This window comes from Serinus canaria, chromosome 1 (assembly GCF_022539315.1).
Source record: "Serinus canaria isolate serCan28SL12 chromosome 1, serCan2020, whole genome shotgun sequence".
Lineage (NCBI taxonomy): Eukaryota > Metazoa > Chordata > Aves > Passeriformes > Fringillidae > Serinus > Serinus canaria.
The window spans coordinates 37,085,240-37,107,953 of NC_066313.1; the positions used below are offsets into that span (position 1 = coordinate 37,085,240).

Consider the following 22,714-nt stretch of genomic DNA (forward strand, 5'->3'; position numbering starts at 1 on the left):
CCGCCTGTCCCTCTGGATTGGCTGAGCGGCGCCCTTGCTCTTTCTTTATTGGGCAGCTGCCGTGTCACTCAATCCTGAGAGGAAGACGGGGCGGGACTTACACCCGGTTCTCCCTTCTCATTGGCAGGCTGGGATAGCAGTCAAGCGAGCCAGCGAGCCGCCGCGCGGGTGCCGAGCCTTAAAGTGCCATGGGCTGAGCGGGTTCCCTTTTGGCCGACATGGCGGCAGCTAGGGGCGGCTATCCGCTCACGGTGAGGCTCGGAGGGCATCCCCGCGGTGAGGAGCGGGACGGGCGGGTGGCTTGTGAAATCCGAAGGGCAGCGGCTCGGCAGTGCGGGGCCGGCGGCTTGCGTGCCGGGAGCCCTACAGGCTGTGGAAGCTGGCTTGTCTGTTAAATGATGTGCATATATATGTATGTATGTGTGTGTGTGTGTCTGTGCGTGTGTATCTACACGTGTATATAGGTGTTTATATGTGCTTGTGTACGTATCTGTGTGTGTATATATTTATGCGTGTGTATACGTATGTATGTGTGTGTATATACATGTGTATATACACATGGTTATATGTGTATGTATATATCTATATATATGTATATTTATGTATGTGTAGACCTATGATGCATGCGCACGTGTTTTCTAAAGCGACAGAAAAAAAGATACTCTGCTATTGGGTATCTCGCTGTCCCCACACCAGCGTCTGGAGCTCCTGTTTGTAAGTGAATGGGAATAAAATGCTGGCTTTGGTTTGTTCCCAGGCATGCCCCGGCTTTGGTGGTGGCTTTGGACACAGCTGTGGGCGGGCAGGCTGGCCCCCCCAGCCCGGCTGGCTGGGCCAGCCCGGAGCTCCCGGGGCAGGGCTGGCGGGGACTGCGCCTCTGGGTGTTCTCTTTGTTGGCTGGAAGCGCTGCCTTAAGCTGAGCTTTAGCTTTAGTCGAAGCCTGTGCCCTTAGGCAGCACCTGGCGGATTGGGACAGGTAACCAGCGACATTCACGCCGGGGAGCAGAATTCCCGTGCCCGCATCGCTCCCAGGCAAGGCGCTGGGTGTGCAGGAGCAGCGGAACACGTGGCTCACCTGGTGGCAGGTGACACACGAGGAGGGAGCCTGTGCTCGGGTCATGGTATGCTCCCAATGCCCACCAGGTTGACACCTCAAACAGATTCTCTGTTGCGGTTCTTGTTTGAAGTCTTGGCGTGATGTTTGCAGCTTTCTGGAATAAGTTGCGTTTTTAATTGCTTTTCCTTGGTTTGGCTTTTTTTTCGCGTGAGAAACTCTGTCTTACACGTGCTTTGGAGGAGCAGAGATGGGGAAAAGGCTGCGGTGGGATGGGCTGCACGGAGTGCGAGGTCACTCTTGTGGGGATTCATGGTCTGGGATCTCACTGGCTGGGTGGTGAGCACCCATCGTGGGGTTCTCTCTTGTGTGCCTCCTGCCCAGCACTGTGCTCCAATACTTGCACCTGGGCCAGCAAGAGGAATTTGAGAACTCTTATCTCTTTTCTGACCAAAATTGTTTCTAGCATGCCTGGAGAACAATGTCAGAAGACTCATTTTTAGTCTTCAGTAGGTAAATGTAGGCTGTTTAATCAATTTAGTTAGCAAAAAACTCCAACTTTTTGGGATAAAAGTTGCCCACTGTAGATTTTCTGTACATGTTCAAAAAAAGAAACAAACCCTAACTTTATATTTTTCTGAACTTTGAAAGTAATTGCTTTTAATACATCTGGCGCTCTATGGCAGCTATTTTTTCCTCCCCATTTGGTGTGGTTGCTCAACTAAGTTAACTTTTTTTATGTCTGCTTTTAACTAGAGATGTTATTGAAATGTAGAGTGCTCCTGACTCAGTCTATATCAGGGAGGCACAGCCAGCCCTTAATCTGGCCTGTGGGTGATAGGGGCTGTCCTTTCTTTCCCCCCTTTCCTAGTGCACTTATGAGGGATGGTAGGTAGGCTGCTAATTGAGACTGTCCCTCCAAAATGACTATGAAAGTTTGAATTACTGGGTGCTGGAATGTTTTATAATCACTACATTCAGTATCTCATTATTTGGGTTTCTTTTTCTCATTCCCTACCTAGTTGTCCCGGGTTTGCTTTTTTTTTAAACCACGTGCAAAGACTACTCTGTGTCACTTATGTCACTTAAAGCATTACCAGGTATTAATCTTTTTTTCCTCCTTTTTTTTTTTTTGGTTGTGAGCACCCAGATGAGAACTTTCAATAGCACCCATCCTAATTTAATCTCTGTTTTAAAAACTTTTTGTACGAGTTTGTGTCTCCCTCGCTGTGTTTGGCCTTTGAGAGCTTTGGGAGGTCCCTGTGCTAGTGATGTGTTATCTCTGGTCTGTGTTTTTAATATTCCCTTCTTTCTGCTTGAGTAGGCAGCTGATGTGCAGTGGTGAAAGCCATGAGTTCTGGAAGGCAGTGTTCTCTGACCTGTGGAGATAAAACGTGCTCAGCTCACTCTTATGTAATAGGGTGCACTTGGCTCCTTGTGGGACTGTTAAGCTTCTTCATTTACTACTCTGAGGCTTTAGTGTGGCTTAAAGAAGACTATGAGGAGTACCCTGAAAGAGAGGAGATGTAGTTAGCAAACATGACCTAGCTGAGATTCAGAACAAACATATAGAGTTTCCTGATTTTTTTTTATTTTATTTTTCACAATTTTCCTGGGCATAAGAGCATGATACTCCCTGTGAGACTTTCCAAGAGCAGGAACAATTAAATGATTATTAATAACTTCAGAGATAGGGGAGAAGAGCAGAGAATTGCTGTGATGTTTAAGCTTTGTGAGGAAGTTCCTTGATGCTGTTTCATGAACTTTCCCAAAGTATCCAGTCAAATTCTTTAAAGTCACTGTTTATGAAACTGAATATAAGCCACTCTTTTGCTTAAAAATGGGTAAGAAAAATATATGTGGTAGCTAATTATTATTTAGACTGAAAAAAGAAGGATTGCCTATGTAATAGATGATATTCCAACACAAATTTTTTGAGTAGCTATTTGAAGCAGATATCTGTACTGACTATTCACTATTCAAATTATTATTACTAACTGTTCAAATTAGTACCTATTGCCTGCATACAGGTGGAATTTAGAAGACATGTAACTAATCAAAAGCCTCAATTTGCTTTGTTTTGTGCTCCAGGGCTTTGAGTACACCAGCTTTTTCTTTCAGCTAGTTTGCTGTTGGCTAGAAAAATGTTAGTAATGGCAGCAAAAACAAAATAATTTCTTCACTTTGGTGTTTTTATGCAGTTGGATTTAATTTTGGATTTAATTTTCAGACAAGACTTTACCTGTAAAGACATAAAAGATGACAGTGACATCTAGAAGGATTGTGATGCTGTCAGCCCTACTTTGGCTTCAAGCCGATTCCCCTTTTTCTTTTGACTGTGTGATGGGGTACCTTTGGTTTGAATCAGTAGCAGACAGGATATTGATATTTGAATTGATAGTTGCTGAGGCTTATGTTGCTGCTGTTTCTGTACTGCCTGCTGCAGAAATGCTGTGTTTTGCATGGTTCATTTTTACTCCATCATTTGGCCTTCATATTCTGTGCTCATCAATGCCATATCCTGTAATGCTAATGGCATTTTTGATGTTATCACCTAACAGGCTTTTGATCAGATGGATTCATGTGCTCTGGTTAGACTTGTGAGGCTGCTGAGTGTGAAACAGTGTGTTTATGTAAAAAACACCTGTTAAAAATAGTTTTATTAAAATATTCTTAATTAGGGGTTAGTGTTTCAATTCACTTTCTGTGGTAGAAAATGCATGTGCAAATGCAGTTATTTTGAGAAAAGCCATTATGTTGTGGAGGAAAATGTTATAAACACAAACTGCAAAACAGTCATAAAACTGTGCTTAGAAACACCAATTGATACATTCAGAGTAGTTAGGGTCCTAATTTTCTTGCTCACAATGAATCACTGTGTTTATAAGAGGAAATCAGCTGTGTATGGGCTTTAAATAACTTTAAAATTTTCTTAATTTTTTCCCCCTTATTTGGCTCCTTGTAATGCATTTTGGGCTGTTGTGTAATTTGCTATGAGATACTTAATACTATCTGTATTTTAATTTAGGTCATTATATGCTCCCAATGCAAAAGCATAAAAGCACCAAGATCTGCAATTGCTCCTTTTACTTACTCATGTAGGAGCTTTACAGCTGCCTGGAGCCCACCTCTCTTAGGGTGCTTTCCAGTTCTATCACTGAAATGTTTAGTGATGGATGCAGTTAAGAGAAGTTAAAAATAAGCATTTCATTTAATTTGTGTATACAGATTATAAGGCTTAGGCCAGGTAGACAGTTTTTGAGTCAAAAACATAGACACACAATTCTGCCATGTCTCCTCTATTTAGAAGGACATCTTCCCAGCTAGGTGGTCCTTTCAGGTCATTGCAACATCCAAAGCACAGTGGGTGTTTGCAAAATTGGTGCAGACTGCTGGGAAATCCATGATCTCTACAGCCGCAGTTTTCAGAACAGTCTGAAGGTGATTTAAGAGTCCATTAGTGCTTAGAGGCAGGAGTACTTTCCTGGCTGTGATCTGCTGCTTTTCTTGTGCTTCTGCTGGTTTTCTTGTGCTGATACCACTAATCAGCTGTAGCATAAAGTCATCTGGATGTGTCTTGTGAAGTTCCACCTGCTAATGGAAAGATAAGGAAAATTAATTGAAGCGGGTGGACTTGGAGGGATTGGGACTCTTGGCTCACCTTCCCAGCTGCAGAGTGTCCTGTGCCCCATGTGTGCAGAGTGAGCTCTTGGGTTAGATCAGGGGTACAGGACCATGGTCTGGGGTGTGCCTTATCAGGTTTGGCCACCTTAGGGCAGTATCTCTTGCAGTAAATGGAACCAGTAATTAAGCAGGTCGTTGTTTTCCAACTGATTGTGGGTTGCCTTCTCCTAAGAAGTAGTAGACAGTACAAGTAAATGGAAAAAAAAAGTGTAAATCAGAAGCTAGTGTGGGAAAGATGTTCTTCTGTTTGATACTGGTTTTAGTGACAGGGGAGTTGGATGTAAAATGACACATCCTAAGGCTATAAAGAAGGACGTACAGCTTTTGAGATATGAGTCTCCTGTAGCAGTCCTTCTGCACATCTTCTGATAGAATCTTACTTTATTTTTGCTGTTGTGACAAAGAAACAAATGTGCTGAATAACAGCTTTCTTTTCTTTTCAGGATGATCTGTGCAACACTCAGAACTCTACATCAACTACAGATGGGCTCTCTTCAGCTTCATTTATAGAATATCCAAAGCACAAGCCATTCATTAATTCAGATTTGCAGCGTTCCCAATGGAAACCAGTAGTTCCATATCCTGAAAGCCACAGCAGAGGTAACTTCAGCAAAGTTGTTTTTCTACATGTTTACAAGTCGTGGTCAAATACTGTATGTCTTTTATCATTTCCCTTTGATGTCCAGGTCACTTGTTTTGTAGGTCCTTGGCACTTCTCTTTCCAAAGAGCACCTGATGATAAAGGTCATCTTACAAATGGAGAAATACGCTCCTCTTTGGTAGTAGAGATTTGTAAAAATTCTGTCAGTACAAATTCATTAACTACTCAGGTCTTTTTGTCTCTTCTTCAGTATTCCTCTCTTTCAACTTTTCCTCTCCTGAGTTCCTAGCTGAGTTAGAAATAAGGAGATTTTAGTCCCCAGAATGGCTTGGAGCAAAGGAAGAGGTTTGGTCCTGTTAAAATTGGAAGGCTTGTCATGGATGAAGGATGTGTTGTGAATATTTATCATATCAGTGAAGACTTAAAGGATGCAGAGAGGGCTTCAGCAAAGTGCTGAACTGAGAGCACCAAAAAGAGAGGCAATTTTACTCCCATTTATTCTTCTTGTTTCTAGGCTATTCCTTCTCCCTCCTTTCCCATGCTGGACATGAACAAAAAATTATTTGTGGTTAGTTTTCTGTTGTTTTAGGGATTAGCTTGTCATGTAGTGAGTCTTACTCCAGAGCTGCCTTGGGGTACATACAGGGTGCATCATGAGGAGTTGGGAGACAGAGCAGGACTGATCCTTTGAAGAGCTGTTTGGCTGAGGGTCATTGCAGAAATGCTCCCTTTAAGACTGAAGTGTTATGGAGGCTTAAAGGTATGAACTGCTTGATATTTTTTTCATTATGGAGAAAAGTGAGAAATGTTTAAGCTAAATCCTAATATTACCCAAACTAAGTAAAAAATCAGAATGATAGCCTCAAGTCCCTGTTCCAATAACACAATTCATGTCTGAGTTACTAGAGACTTGTGTGTTAATGACCTTAAAGATGAAATCTCAGTTCTTGCAGCACTATTTAAAATGCAGTATGTACTCTCAAGGCCATCCGTTTTGAGAGTGCTGTTGACACAAAACTAAAACAATCTTTACAGATGAAAAATTGGATGTGCAGGAAAGAGCTTCTTTATGAATTACTGATGCAGGTAATTTTGTAGAGTGTGCTGCATGTTGCATTAGCAATAAAGTTTTGACTTCCAAGTTTTCACTTGGCATTTTGTTTCTAATGGTGACTCTGCCTACTCTGAAATAAGGATGGGTAGTGCAAGACAATCGGATAAATTATATCCTGTTTTAGAAACTAGCAATTTTTTTATTTTCAAAAAATATTTAAATGAAGTGCAAGTCAATGTGAGTAAGTACTGAAATTTTAATCCAACACATGGATGATCCAGTATGTTTCTCTTTTTGCATAGTTTTTAAAAATGCAGAAATGTTCTGCAGTGTATATACTTTAGTAAATTTACGGATGTGGGAATTAATTTCAAATGGCAAAATTGATTTGATTGTTCTTGCTCCTCCCATTCCCCCTATTAAATAAATCTTGTTGAAAATCGTGAAATTGAGTATATTAAATTCTGTTTATTGTGAGTTTAATGTCTTTGTGTTGTATGTTTGTGTCAGCATGCACAGTTGGCTTTAATACTCTTTATAGGAATGACTGAATAATACTTAGCCTGTTGGGTTTCACCTTTATCTATTCACTGCTTGTGTTGCTTCATTGTTGTGTTTTGTTAGTCATTATTGTGTATATACAGAGATTTCAATGTTGCTTTTAACAATAACAGTAACAAACCTGTTCATTGTTTCAGCTATGCCCATTTCAAGTGAATCCTAGGAACAGTAAATACAGAAGAGGGTGCAGTTGGTGGTTGTGATATTGCAAATAGAGCCAAATTATCAGTAGCTTCCCCTTAACTGTGCCTGCTCCTGCTACTTCTTATGTACTTAACAGGCTTGATGTGATACTCTCATGTACTGTTATTCACTTCAAGATTTGATAATATTTCTAAATTTTTTTTGTGTTATGTGGACAAACCATTATGCAGTCCCAACTCTTCTAGTGCTCAAGCATGCTTTATTACAGGTACATTCTTTCTCTGGAGTGAGTCTAAGCACAAAGTAATGGGTTAATGTGACCTTGCAGATTAGTCTGCTATTTGAGTTGTATGTACAGATGTTCTTATGTTTAATTTCAGCAGCACTGTATAGGGGAAAGGGTTTGTGGTTATTGTTCCCTTCACAGAATTAAACAGCCTAACTAAGAGACAGGTAATACATCAGATTACCAGCAGATGGTCTAATTGCAAGGTGATGTGTGTTCTGTTAGAGCTGCTTTTCCTTTTGTGGTGAAGAATATAGAAAGGCTTTGTTTACAGAAGCTGGGAGTGCCGCAGAAAGGCAGAATGGTTCTGCACTAAGGAGATGTATGTTTTTAGATGGAGGAGGGGAACACAAAAACCAGAAGAATTAAAAAAGAAGTCCACCTATAAATAAGCACTTTTATGGCCCTTCTCACTGTTAACCTTTACTATGCTGTGTGGCCATTCATGGGAACACTGTTCATGTATTTGTTGTGGTAGGAATAATGTTAATATGGAAAATTGCTGCTGTTTTCACTATCTAGTTGTGACTTTTCATTTCCTTTTGATAGAGGGTCAGAGGATACTCTGTTTGTTCTCAATTGACACAATATTTATATGCCTTGTTCTGGGAAATAGTTGTATCTTTCCCAGATGTGTCAGGTGAAGGGTATCCACTAATGGCATCTATTTGTTTGAGACTAGTTTTAGAATCAGTTATGGTTTAAAGGGAAACAAGTCTTAATTCCTGGGAGGACTCTTGGATGCTGGTAAGGAACACTCTGACCTTCTTACATAACATGCTTTTATAATAACATTTCAAGTTTAATGTTGTCTTGAATTGATGATTTAATGGTATCTAACAAAATGTACTTGTTCAATTGTAGCAATATTTTCTGCTCTGAAGAATCTCCAGGAAAAAATTCATCACCTGGAGTTGGAACGATTTGAGGCAGAGGAGAATGTGAAACACCTCAGCAGGGAAACAGCAAACTTCAAAAAATTACTGAGTGAACAAATGCAAGACAAAGAACGGGACAGGACTGAAGTGTCAAAGAAAAATCAAGGTTGTTTGTGAAGTGTATATAAATACTATAGAACATTGATGTGGGTGAAGCTTGATTCCTATAAATGCATAAACCAATTCTAATTTACTTTGTTCAGCATCCTTTAATTTGCGGTGACATGGGGAGTTAAAAAGAGAGAATTTTAAGGCATTCTTCATTTTAGGGGTTTTTATACAAAAGTTCATTAGGCACAATATGTAAGTTTTAGATGGTCCTTTTCTTGTTTGTTTTGAAACTGTCCTGAAAACAACAACAAAAAAAAGTCCCAGAAACAAGCAATGCGTGATTTCTGCTTTCTGCCTTCTGTTATCTTCAGAACTGACTTCTCAGCTGGCAGCTGCTGAGTCTCGATGCAGACTTCTAGAGAAACAGCTGGACTACATGAGAAGCATGATCAAGCATGCAGAAAATGAGAAGTCACATCTCTTGGAGAAACAGGTTTGTTCCCAAAACTATCTCAGGGTTAAATCATAAAAGTCAGTAATTACTGTTGTGATTTTTCATAGTTAATGTAATTTTTATACCTTTAAGTGTGGATGTCTACTTCAGCTGGCCTTCATATTCTTAGGTATGGATAGCTTCCTTACTTAAATTTGCCAGTCTTCACATGACCCTGGTATTTTCTTTGTACACCTGTTTCTAAGGCAGTAGCAGCCTCTGGCATTAATATGAATTGTTTGCTTCTGCATGATTGGCTTACTGCAGTAGCTCATCCTTATCCTCCAGCGTTATACCTGTGTGCCACTGGGAGACAAACCTCCCTTTTGTGTTTACAGTCTTCGGGCCTTCAGGTATTTTCTTTACTATCACTGCTCTTGCTAAACTGGGGCTGAGATACTGATTCTGTAGAAATAGCAGTAAAATTTCTATTTCACATCATCACCCAATCATTCCCAATCATCAGTGATTATGATTTTGCCTATATCTAAAATGAACTTGAATTTTGTTTTATAGGTGTATGGGTCACCTAGAGCTATCTGTTCATTGGTCTCTGTGGCTATTCTATTCAGTCTGTTAAACAGAAGAACAAAAAAATCAAGAAAGCTATTTCTAATTTCTTCATAATTTTTTTGTAATGCTTTGAGTTGGGAGGAAGTAGGGACTGCATAATCCTCTCTCAGATGTGGTTAAATTCTGGCTCCCCAACACTGGTGGACCAGTGGTGCAGTTTGTTTCCTGATTGTGGCACCATCTAAAATTTCACAGAGGAATTAGTAATTCCTTTGGACTGTTGATGGACCTCCTTTGTGCTCCAGACACAAAGATGTTACAAAGATGCTTACTATAGCTGCTCTTGTTTTCTTGTGCTTATAATTGTTTGTCTTTTCACTTCTCCCTTCAAGGGCTCCTTGGAGAGAAATCGGCTTCTTGACCAATCACATGTTCGGTCTAAATTGGAAAAGCTGGATATACTGGAAAAAGAGTACAACAGACTAACTACCATGCAGTCCACAGCAGAGGTCTGGCATTTGTCTTGGATACTGTATCACATTTATCTTGCTTATTGTAATCTCTACTTAGTTTATGGCAATAGCAGAGCTGAGCACTTAGTGCTTTAGAGTAAGACAACAACTAAACTTTATTTTAAACTGAGGGGTTGTGAAAACTTGAAATTATTGCTGCAAATGTACATGTCCAGGTAGGCTTTGGGGCACTGCACTGCACGAGCTGGAGTTTTATTATGCCTTAACAGTCTGTTGGTGTTCCTCTTTTGTGCTTAGCTGATGCCTAGGCATTGTAAGATTGCAGCCATTCCTAAGCTCTTGACTTGCTTTCCATGCTACTGAATACTAATAGTTATTTTCTGTTATTACCAAGATTCACCCTAACTTGTATGAATTTGATGGGTTTTTTTCCTCTTAGCCCTCCTTCTTAAGAAACACAATTATTACTAGTTATTTTGTGTGCAGACTTCTATGGCCTCATGTTGCAAGGCCCCTAGCACTGGGTGACTCCCTGTGGGTTTAAGTCAGTCTGCCTTTTCAGAACTCTGTTTGAATCAGTAGCTTCCACAAACTCAGCGTGACTGTGTTTGGTCATACTCTGTTGTGGTGGGTTCACCCTTGAATTTTTATAATTTATATAATTTTATGATGAGAAATAATCTCACCATGGGCTGCAGGGGAATCTCTGCTCTGGCACCTGGAGAACCTTCCCCCTCCCTTGTTGACCTTAGGGTCTGCAAGGCTTCTGCTCTCAAACAGTCTCACTCCTTGCTTCTGGCTGCAGTTCCCCAGCAGGTTTTTTTCTCTCTCCCTGTCTGTAATCCCAGAGGTGCTACTGCCATTGCTGTTGGGCTCAGCCTTGGCCAGTGGTGGGTCTGTCTTGGAGCCAGCTGGCATTGGCTCTGTTGGCGTTGGTTCTGTTGACATGGGGAGATTTCTGACAGGTCCTCAGAGAAGCCACCCCTGTAGCCCCATGGCTACCAATGCTTTACCACACAAACCCCATGCATCTCTGTGCACCCTCTGCAGTGTTGGCCTCTGATGCTCCATTCACATACCTGCTGCTCTAAGAGACACCACAAGTGTCCCAAGCCTGGAAACTACAGAGAGCTTAACCAGGGAGAGGCTTCCTTCTGCAAATTTCTTCCCTGTCCCCCAAAAAGTAGTAGATAGCATATAATCAGGTTGTGATATTTTGGATGGCAGTTCTGGATTCTGTCAAAATCATAGGCTGGCCATCCTGCAAACCAGCCCTTACCTCAGGTGGTGAAATAGATGGTGTTTCTCCAGAAATACATAAGATGATGTTTGGTAAATCTTTAGCTGCTTGGCTTGCTGCAGGACATTTACATGCTGCAACTCTTCTTGGAAGTCCCTGAGCCAAAGCAACTGCAACAAGCTTTTTAAGATCTTGACCCCCTGTTGTGGTACAAGTGGTAGAGTATAAAAGTGGTTGCATTGTTTACTTAGGCCAAACACTTGCAAAGAGAAATAGGAGTCTCCTGGGTATTGTACTCTGAAACTAGCAGTGATTTCCTCCAGGGTTAGAGTTGAAATAACATGTTCAGCAACTGGCATTCCCTCTGAAAGGCTTTTACTAAGTTTTTGATTGGTAGTAGCTGAAGTTTGGTGAGACCGGGTTGTTTGTCTTTTTGTGCTGGGCTACTGAAAATAATTTCAGCCTTATGGCTCTTTTTGTATTCTTTTCTGGATCAAACCACAGGTCTTTGAGTCTTTATCTTTAGGAATTAGTAGCTGCCACAATTAAATATGTTTTAGAGGATTTGAGTGTTAAATTCACACAATCTTGAGCAATCCTAGGACCTGAAATAAATCTGGATTTAGCTGTAATGTGAATTCATTTTTCTTGTCATCATTATGTAGTTATGAGCCATTTTCTGGTTGCCAGGTCTGCCTGCCTCTGTGATTATAGGCTGTGTTTGGATGTGAGCATCCATGTGATAGGTATTACCTGAATATCTTCAAAGAGTGACTGCACTCTACTTAGTAGCATTATATCTATTCCCTCTTTGATCTCTGCTGTAGTTGTGGCAAGATTGTAGGAACATTTACAAGTGAATTTGAAGCAAGAAATAAGAGTCTGTTTTATACAGGGTGTGCTGAAATGGATGAAAAGTGGTGAGGTGATGGCTCATGAGTGAGCAGTGATGTATCTGCCTCTGAGTTCAGACACTGCCAGGCACAGGTTATGTGGGGGTCTTACTGAGAGCATTTAATCTCCCCAGAGACACTACCTGGCCCTATAAGTATTGTCTTTGTAATTCCACTAATGTCAGTAGTGGCTGTGAAAAAGAAATGCTGAGATTGCTTTTTATGTTGAGTACTTACCCTGGAAATGCTTTTGAGGCATCTTTATTTCAGCTGTAGTCCTGCAGTGCACTCTCTGGACAGTTGACTGAGAAGATCTGAACATGTCTATGTCTGAAGATAGAGTAGGAAATGTGGCTGATCCCTAAAAGTGCAGTTTGGGCTGTGGTCTTGTTTGTAGCCAGATGGCCAGAATTTGAATGTGTGCGTGGATGACATTTTCAGCAACTGTAGTTTGTAGTAATTGATCTTAATGCTGACAGTGAGACTTAAAACCACACCCCCCAGTTCTGTGGATTGGGTAAAACACTGGAACAGATTGTCTGCAGAGGTGGCAGATGCCCTGTTCCTGGAAACATTCAAGGTGAGTTTGGAGAAGTCTCTGAGCAACCACCTTGGGCTCAAGTGATCTTTAAAGGTCCCTTTCAACCCCAGCCTAAACCATCCTATGATTCTGGGTTCTGTGAGTAGGTGGTTGCATGAAATTCATTTTCTGTTAGAAAAGAGGTCGAAAATAGACATTGAAATATTTTATTTCTATTTTGTCATTAAAGTTTTTTGCAGTGGCTCCTGGTGATTGAGTGGATGTTCAGGCACCCCTTTGCTGACCTGCAGTCTGCTTGCTGCCCCTTGCAATGCTGTCTTACATGATGGGTAGCACCACTGGGCAGGGTCAGTTTACTTGCCTCTGTGGCCTCTCTCATAATACCTTCTTCTATAAACAAGAAAAAAATTATTTAAGGAATCAAAGTTGGATATATAGTTTCTAACAGGGTCTGTCACAGATGATACTGTAAGATACTTTCTTTCTGTGTAGTTTGAGCTGCACCCTGCAGCTGAACAGGTAGCTGGGGGAATGAATACTCATTCATTTCAGAATAAAAGCCTTGGCCCAGCTTCATGTCAATCTTTACTTTAAACAGAATATTTTCCTCAGTGTTTTCATACTAAAAATTCTGTCAGACTTTAGAGGTTAATAAAAGGTCTTTGAGACTGACCACATAGATACAAAGAGTTATACCAATAATTGTAAAGGGCAGAAGATGATTTTAAGTTACATGGAATACCTTTGTGTCGAATGAAAAAAATCATCAGAATGATTCTTTCATTCAAAAGAAAACATTGGTTCCTATATATAGTGCTTTTGTCCTCAGTGTTTATCCAGGCTTTTGCCTTTTAACACCTTTGTATAACAGCTCATTACATTATTCTTGCAGTTAACGCTTAAGTAAAGCAGAACTGAAATATTTAATACCTCTATGTAGTGGGTTTATAAACAAACAAGTGTGCAAATACAGCTGTCACTCTGTATAACATGCCTTAAGTTTCATTGGTGGCTCTGTGAATTATCAGTCTTTGGAGGAAGAGAAGGGAAATTATTTTGTGGACTGGAGCTCTGGGTTGTTTTTTCACTGCTGTATAAAGCCAGAAAGTTATTTGATAACTTTCACCCTGGAAATTTCAGTGTATCTTGTTTAAACAGTGTTTTCATCTTATTGGAGGTTTACAAAGAAATGTGCGCTTTCCCTGTTAACCTTTTCCTTTGAAAAGGAGTTTCAAAAGAGGTCTTAAAGCTTTTGTGATAAAAAGATGAAATTACTTCAGTTTTATTTAAAGGTATTTCAGGGGCATCATACAATCTTTCCTTCCTGTTCTTTATTAGGAAGGTGGCTAGATGTTCAAAAATTCTTTTCTTGTAAGAGTGTAAGTTACAGATTTTAGCAAAAATACCATTAAAGGTCTAAATAAAGCCAGTCTTCTCTTGCCTTATAATGACATGCCTTTGTTAGCTCTTTTGTAGTACAGAGTCTTGGAGGATCATGTACACAAAGCAACCCACTGTCTAGGGTGTTTTTACAATTGAAGAGAAAGGGCCTTGTCTATTGCTCTATGTGTATTTGGCTGTGACCTAACTTGAGATACCAATTGTGAAAGTAAGAATAGAAAAATGAATAAAAATAAATAAAATAAATAAATTTAAATGTTAAGCATAAGCTTTTGACTGCTGTATTTATACATATACAGGCAAAACATTAGCAATCACTCTAATGCTCAAATCTCCATTAATCCTTAAGTCATAAGATGAACTCACAGTTTTGTGCAAGCTCTTAATATTGTAGGCTTCAGGAAGAAAAAAATAATGGTTTCAATAGTAACACTATTATTTTGATTCAACTTTGACTAGAAAAAAATGAAAGAGCTGGAACAGAAGCTTTATGAGGAAGAACATGCAAGGAAGCTTGTTCAGGAAAAAGCAGCTGAGGTAACCAACAGGAAATTTCTTTTGTACTGGTATGCACTGTAATTAGCTCTTTTCCTTTTTATCAACTTTTCAGCTAAGCTTACTGAAAGTGCCTCCCATATGCCTCACAATTGTGAAATCCTGGTTTTAGTCTTTTTTTTTTCTTCTTTTTTTGTTTTTCCTTCTGCCTGAGGTACTAAATGTTCTGACGTTCTCTGAGCTTTTTGGAAACCTATCACCCCATGTGCACTGAAACTTTGATTTCTTTACTAAAAGTTGGAGAAGAGGAGTAGAAATTCAGACTAATCCATAGGCAACCTTTCAATATATTAAAGTTGACAAATGGACTCACTTGTTCATAACTGTAATTAAAATATTATAGAAGGAAGTAAAAAAGAGGCAACATACTCTTGATTATGAGACCTTAAGGATCCTGGGTGGTCTTCTAATCTGAAAGTGTGGTGTTCATTAAGCATTCATTGTATGCTGGAGAATTATGCACATAATGTGTTAGGCTCTAACATTAACCTTTGCCATAAGTTTGGTGTGATGAGGAAAGGGATACCTCAAGTTAATAATGAAAAATTGTGCTGTGAATGCTTCTTCAGGGCACAATTCCTAGAGCCTTGCAGTATCTTCCTCTTGAACAGTGACAGTTAGGATTGAACACTTAGGATTCTCACTGTTGACAGGAAGTTCTAACCTTAACTTTTTCAACAGCTGGTTTGGTAGTTAGTTTGTTTATTGGGGGTTTTTGTTTGTTTGTTTGTTTGAAAGTTTTTTTGCTGTCAAATTTAATAGACCAGAAGAAGTAGTTGCCTAGTAACTATATGTCATGGGATCAATTCATCATGGTTGGGTGGCTTGAGCTCCCCAATTTCTTGCCAAGAGTAAAGCACAGCTGATGTTTTGGCACTTTCCTGCATGGGACTAATGGACTAAGGCTAATTCTCTAATTTACTAGGATTACTGATGAGTAGTGCTAACAGAGGAAGTATTTAATGTTTAAGTTGGCCTTCAACTGCAAAAATACCTTAAAAATTTGCAGCCCTTGCTTCTGGAGAGCCTATGTTTTAAAAATTCTTGCAGTTTTCTGCTTGCACTGTCTCTGATTATTTATTAATATAATTTCAGTAACTCCCCTTATTCCCTCAATTGTAGCTTCAGACAGGCCTGGAAACCAACAGACTACTGATTCAAGCAGCATCACCACTGCTTTCTCCAAAAGTAAGACAACCCAGGAGAAAAGCTAAGCAGCCAGAGAAGGTAAGATGGGGGGAAGAGAAGGGCAATTACTGAGGAGTTGGATAAGGTTGTGTGCATGTGGTCAGGAAGCAGATTGCCTCTTTTACTACAAAGTAAAGTGGGCTTGGTGCAGTGTAATTTTTGCTGAATACTTGTCTCTTCTTTCTTTCCAGAAATGCTCTGTCAGACATTGCACTGTGCAGCCCCATTACAGGTTGTGTCTGGGTGATGTTCCCTTTGTGGCTGGGAAGGTGAGCTGTTCAATTCCAAAGCTTAGAGCCCAGTAGCTGCAGCTCCTTAAGGGACTTTGGATGGTGCACTTCTGACACCCAGTGGTCAGATCACTTAATTTTCTTTGACACTTTTCATACAGATTGTCTTTGAAATACTTATTGGATATTGACAACTAGCTGAGCTGGTATTTCCAAAAATAGGCCTGCACTATGCTGCTTGACAAGATGTTCTTGTTAGTGTATATCAATTCAAACAAAAATTACATTCTTGTCAGCAAAACAAAAGTGGCTTTTTTTTTTGAATGCTCTCCAGTATTATCAAGTTGTTGATAATGCTACTTAAAAGAAATCTCTTTTCCTTTCAGTCTACTGGTCCCAGTCATTCGGTTACTGCCAACGTGCAGCACGTGCTACACCTGATGAAACATCACACGAAAGCTTTGTGTAACAGACACGTGGTGAACGATACTCCAGCAAAACCCACCAGCACTGGTCATCCTGCCTGCAAAAGCAGGCGGCCATCCCTGACAATGGACTCGTCCTCATCTCAGGAAGAGCTCTCAGAAGTGTTGCTGACTTTACAAGACGAATTTGGACAGATGAGTTTGTGAGTGTGGCACAGATTTTCTTCTGCAGATGATTATGAATGTGGATGTTTCATACTTTTGCCTTGTTGATTTGAACTTGGAAGGTTTTGCCTGAGAGAGTTCTTAGTTTAGGAAATCTCTAGAATGTAATATTTGTCTTGCTGGCTGCAGAGGCTGTCAATTGTCCTTGCAGTTAGAGTCTCTGCTAAACAGTCTGAACACCAGCCCTGTGCTTATGTGCAGCAGTATTAATTTCAGAAGAGGTAAGGCAGAAGTGTGGTCACGGCCCCAGTGCAGTGGACTGCTGTGGCGTGGACCCAGCCAGCAGAGAACCCTGCTGCCACTCACACACCCCCACACCCATCCCTCCCCTGTGTTGGGATGGGCAGTATTCACCGCTTATACTGTTCCAGATACGCCCTGCCCAAGCCCTACCCTTTCCAATATGTCCCAGTTAACCACCATCACCTTTCCAGTCTTTTGATGTAGGTACACACAGATACCATTCTGTAGTCTATGGACTATCCCTTTACTGGTCCATAGAGTTAACTTAGTCCATGACTGTGGGCTCAGCTGTCATAACAGTCTTTCAGGGCAGGAAAAGGTGGTGGGTGGGTAGCTAATGGCAGAAGTGACTTGGGGATGTTGGTGGGTGTGAAGCTGGACATGACCCAGCCATGGGCACTCACAGCCCAGAAAGCCACACGTGTCCTGGGCTGCATCCAAAGCAGCGTGGGCAGCAGGGCCAGGGAGGGGATTCTGCCCCTCTGCTCTGCTCTGGAGAGACTCCACCTGCAGTGCTGCATCCAGCTCTGGAACCCCCAGCACAAGAAGGATGTGGGCCTGCTTGAGTGAGTCCAGAGGAGGCCAACAAAGACAATCAGAGCGGTGATAATCAGAGAGCACCCCTCCTTTGTTGAAGAGAGGCTGAAATCTGGTCTTCTTCAGCCTGGAGAAGAGAAGGCTCCAGAGAGACCTCACTGGGGCCTTTCAGGGCTCAAAGGAGGCTACAAGAGAGAGACTTTTTACAAAGGTGTTTGTATAGTGTTTGCCTGAGGGGTAATGGCTTTAAACTGAAAGAGAGCAGACCCAGATTAGATATTAGGAAGAGATTCGTTACTGTGAGGATGGTGAGGCACTGGAACAGGTTGTCCAGGGAAGGTGTGGATGCCCATTCTTGGAAACATAAAGATCAGGTTGGATGAGGCTCTGGGCAACCTGTTCTAGTTGAAAATGGCCCTGCCTATGGTAGGGAGTTTGGAACTCAATGATTTTTAAGGTCCCTTCCAACCCAAATCATTCTATCACCTCTTGTTCTTTGACCTTCAGCAGCACCTCATCAGAAGGGTCCTCTGAGAGACAAGGCAGGATAGACAGCTGCCTTGGAGACAAAGGAAATGAAGCATCTATGTGGAGATATCCCCTTTTGAGTCCTTAAAATGCCCCAGCCCAAGACAGTCTCTGCCAAGGGTGCACAGAGCCTCTGGGCCAGTCACAGTGGGATGATTCTGCCAGTCATTAGTCATTTTGTCAGGCTGGTTTCAGCCTCCAAGACCAACAGCTGTTGGGATGCCTGTCACTCCAGAAATACAAGTGGGTTCTGCCCCAGTACAGCTTGATGGCATTAGGGTATACTGCACCAGGCTCTGCTAAACCTTGTACTCTCATGGGGCTGATGTGCCCAAGCCATCTGAGCCACACAAACCAGTAAACCTGGTTGTCCCTCTCCTGCACCTGGCTGGAGACAGGGCTTCTCTAATACTAGTCCTAGGATTCTCCATTTCCTGTAAAAAAGAATTAGAATTCCTTTCTATAGGATCAGGAATAACATCAGCCCTACCACTCTGTCTGGGAGCTGCCCACTGAAGCCTTAAGCAGCAACTTTCCTGGAAGAATTCCTATTTGTGCTTCCTATTGTGTGGTTTTTTTTTCCTGCAATTCACATACCTGTGCCTCTAGGGTTGAGGCATAGATTTTCCATCCCACTTGATGTTCTCCCTGTGGTCCCAGAGGTGAAACTCGGGATTCCTTGTGGTGTGTACCCTCACTATCCTGTCTGTAGTGTAGAAGGTGGCTTTCTCTGTTGTGGTTTGACCAGCAACTCAGTCCCACACAGCTGCTCACTCACTGCTCCCAGACACAAATCCTCCCCTGATCTGAACCCCCTTCAGCACCATGCTGATCCTAGCACTGGGACCACGCTGGTTTGAACTCCCGCAGGATATTGTGAGTTCTCTAAGGCTGCTGTAATTGGCCTGGAGCAGAAGGGAAGGTGTGGGTGTAGTTACAGGGATTCCCCAGTGGGTGGCTCCCGCGGCGCGCGGAGGGCACCCATTCCCCCAGGAGTGCCATGGCCAGGGATTCCGTGGCACCGTAAACCAGCATTGCGACCCCCAGTACTAAACTGATACAACGATGCCTAGAAAAGATTTGTCTTCACACATTCTGGTCAGATCTGTCATTGTCCCCTCATGGCCCATGTAGGGTGCCAGAAAATACTGTGTTGGTTTAACCCCAGCTGGTGGCTAAGCACCATGCAGCTGCTTTCCTGCCCCTCTGCTCTGGTGGGATGGGGAGGGAAACTGGGAAAAGGAAAAACCCATGGGCTGAAACAAGGACAGGTTAGTAACTGAAAAAAAGTAAAACATAATGAAAAAGGGAGATGGATAAAATGCAAGGTAAAAAGTCATGTGATGCATAGTACAGTTGTTCACCACCTGTTCGTCCCCAGCAGCAATTGTCCCCTCATGGCTAACTCTCCCCCCGGTTTATAATACTGGGCATGACGTTCTATGGTATGGAATAGCCCTTTGGCCAGTTTGAATCAGCTGTCCCAGATACCTCCCTGTCTCAGCTTCTTGTGCCCCTGCTCACTGGCATAGCAGGAGACACTGAAAAGCCCTTGGCTTAGGGTAAGTACTGCTGAGCAACAATGAAAACATCAGTGTTATCAACATTATTTTTGTGCTGAATCCAAAACGCAGCAATGTAACAGCTACTAAAAATGAAAACTCTATCCTAGCCAAAAGCAGGATCTGGACAAATAGTCCATTAGAGGATAGCTTTGCTGGGTGTTTTGCTTGTCCTGGTTAACAGAAAGTGAATTGTTACTTTACTGCACAGCTGCAGATACACAAAATATTAACTGAGCGAGTGCTGAGATCAACTTCTCAAAGGGTTATTTGGTCATTTTGAATATGCATCTTGTAGTTGGAAGGAATTAAATTGTTGAGACTCAATGTTGCAGCAGCCTGTTGCCACAATGTGCTACTGTAATAATGCTTCAAACCAGCAGAACTGTTCTTACTGGTCTGTTATGGTGTGTTGCACATGTCTGGCTGCTGATTTCCCAGAAGTGTTATTTCTGAACTGGGTACAAGATGTAGAAGCCAATGGAACCTGATGCAAGCCTTGTTCTGTCTGAATTGTGTGCTAGTGATCACCAGCAGCTGTCAAAGCTCATCCTGGAGGCCCCAACTGCTACAGTGAGGGAAGAGCTGGAGAAGGAACTTGATGCACTGGTGGGAAGGATGGAAGCAAAGGCAGACCAAATCAGCAAAGTTCGGAAGCATCGTTTGCAGGTGAGTTTCTTTGCCTGTGGTCATACTTATGTGGAGCTGCTGACTTAAGCAAGGGTTTCTATGTTATACCCTAATCTAGCAGCAATTGCATAAAGCAGAAGTAACTAGAGTAGCACTGTCTCATTCTACCTTTGATGTCCCCAAGTTAGTCTGCATACCTCCATCCATCCCAGTATTTTTGCAGAAACATCCTTTCTGTCACCGTTGTGCCCATTCTTCACCCTGTCCTGGACAGGGCTTTTGCATCTGCTCTCACATTACATTTTACACTGCTCTTGTCCCTTGAACGCTGTTGAACAGTTTCCCTTTACTTGGATTAAATTACCTATTTATGTTTTAATTTGCATTTTTTAAGACTCAAAATACCTGTTTTTCTTATTTTATAACTTTCAGAATGTTTTAGATAGTGTAGACAGTGTTTTAAAGCTTTTCATTAAAAGCTTTAAAACATACAGATTCCCTGTTTTCTTTTTTCTTCATTAATTTTAGTGAATTTCTTCCAAAGAGTTTAACTCCATGTATTTAATCTGGTTCAGTTCATACAAACCACTATTCACCCTCACCAGATATAACTTATACACAAAACACATGCTGGGACCTGACATCCAGCATGGACCTGTGAAATGCTTGCTGTTAGAAGCATTACTCACTTTTGATATCTTATGATCCTCAGAGGAACTGCTGCAGAGAAGCAGATGTGCTGTAGTTCTCAGCAGTAATGATGCTGCATATGCTGTTGGCAAAAGGAGCTGGGGTTTAGGAAAAGTCTTACATGCTGTCAGCTAGAAGGAAAGGGCACCACCACCTGCAGAGAGGGGAGCTACAGAAGCCACCCATGTTGTGGTTTGGGTGTATGAATGTGTCTGAACCTCAGACTGTCCAGTTCCCCATTCAGTCTTTGCTGGGGAGTACTGAGACTGACTCACATGCTGTGATGTTACAGAGCTGTGTGTGGATACCACCTTTTCACCCCAGCAGAACTCTGATATTTCAAAGCTGCATCTCTGACAGTGACTAGCTATTAAAATTACTCGTATGTATGTAAAAAACCCTTGCTTTCTTTTTTAATCACTGGATGGTAACAGTGATAAATCAACTTTCTTCATCTGCATCTTTTTATGTTACATTCCTGATGGCAATGTTCCTCCATAATGAACATCTCAGTTTTTAGAGAGGAGGTAATCACTGTAAGCTAAACACAGCTCTAAGGATGCAACTATAACAATGCTTTGCAAGGAAAATAAAGTATTTATTGTTCAGTGTGACTTGGAAACAACCATTTGCTTACCTGGGTGAGATAAGTGGTGGGATATTTCAGCTGATTGGAAGAATTGCTGAACATAAAATTGAAACAAGATCACTTCTTAATGTTTTTCTTTGGGTTTCTCTTTCAGCTAGAGAGACTTAAGAGAGAATGCAAGTCCAGAAAGACTTCTGCTAAACAAATAAAAGACAGCAGGTTCCCAGTCAGTGAGGTTAAAGTAACAACAACAGTAACCACAAAAGGAAAGAATGCAGGTCCCATCAAAGTGAAGCCTGGAGAAAAGAGTCGGAGAAATCTTCAGTTGCTGAGAGACATGCAGACCTTACAGACTTCTCTACAGAAAGATGATGTCAGCTGGGACTACTGACTCTTCTGCAGGAGATGTTCTTGAAGCATCCTGGCCAAACTTACTATTGGATCTAAAGCACCTGCCTTTCTTGCTGTGTGGAAGAGACTACTGTATGCTAAGCACACTTTTGAAATACAGGCTTACAGGCTCTTGGCTCTCCATCCCTGCATTTGATTGTATATATTATGGTCTAGCTTAAATCAAATTCTATTTTCAAGGTACATGGCCAGTGAATCTTAACAGTAGGGTTCCCCCGGTTCCCTGTGTTATGGTTCCAGCAGTCCTTCTGTTTTTGTTCCAGCACACCAAGCACTGCACATGTATGTGGGTTGGTGTGTGTGTGTGTGATGTGCCAATGCCGTTTCTTGCTGTTGATCCGGGAGGCCTCTTGGGATGCATCTCGTGTGAAAACAGTGCTGCAGTCCTGGGTGTTGAGGGCTTTTGTCAGTTCTGTTCTGTGTGCAGCTGCATCTCTGGGAGTGTCTGAGGAGAACAGGTAAAACCCCTTCAGAGGTGTTCTGTGGGGCTCTCTTCAAAAAGCATCCCTGGTTCTTGATCTGCTACATGCATTATTTAGCATCAGTGGGGGTGGATGTTTGAGTGCTTAGAAAAGGAGCAAAGTAGCTTATGAATTACATTGCTGGATGATCAAGTGAAATTTTCCTACAGAAATTCTGCCTTAGGAAAATGCTGTAGGGTAGGGGGTAAAGGAGTGAGAGAAACCACACAGGTGTTTTAAACTGCAAGTGCCTCAGTTGTGCCATTTGGTCCTGGCATCTTGCTTTTAACTTAAGTATGTGCTTTGATGAGCTATCAGCTTTGGTAGTAGTGCAATTAAGTTTGTGCTCTGACTTGCACAGCTGATTAAATGTTATTTATTATGTTAATAATGTAAAGAATTTCCTGTTAATGGAATGTATAGAAGACCCAGATTACCTGTATATACAGCTGAAAAATAATAAAGCTAGCGTGCCTGTTGAATAAATTGTGGGAAAGCTGCACTTCCTCTGTA

At 41.6% G+C, this 22,714-nt stretch overlaps 1 protein-coding gene across 2 annotated transcripts; it reads left to right on the forward strand.

The window, feature by feature from the left end:
* The first annotated feature begins 94 nt into the window (after positions 1-94).
* On the forward strand, positions 95-22,703 carry CEP57 (centrosomal protein 57). Of its 2 annotated transcripts, none has more exons than XM_009102768.4 (11): positions 95-251; positions 5,182-5,338; positions 8,249-8,428; positions 8,745-8,866; positions 9,772-9,888; positions 14,387-14,464; positions 15,605-15,709; positions 15,862-15,939; positions 16,287-16,528; positions 19,945-20,089; positions 21,484-22,703. In XM_009102768.4, the coding sequence occupies exons 1-11, from the start codon at positions 219-221 to the stop codon at positions 21,718-21,720; spliced, it is 1,494 nt and encodes a 497-aa protein (XP_009101016.1). In that variant the 5' UTR covers positions 95-218; the 3' UTR covers positions 21,721-22,703. The 2 variants fall into 2 exon arrangements, with proteins under 2 accessions (XP_009101016.1, XP_050836580.1); XM_050980623.1 differs by lacking the exon at positions 95-251 and adding an exon at positions 982-1,121.
* The last annotated feature ends 11 nt before the right edge of the window (positions 22,704-22,714 follow it).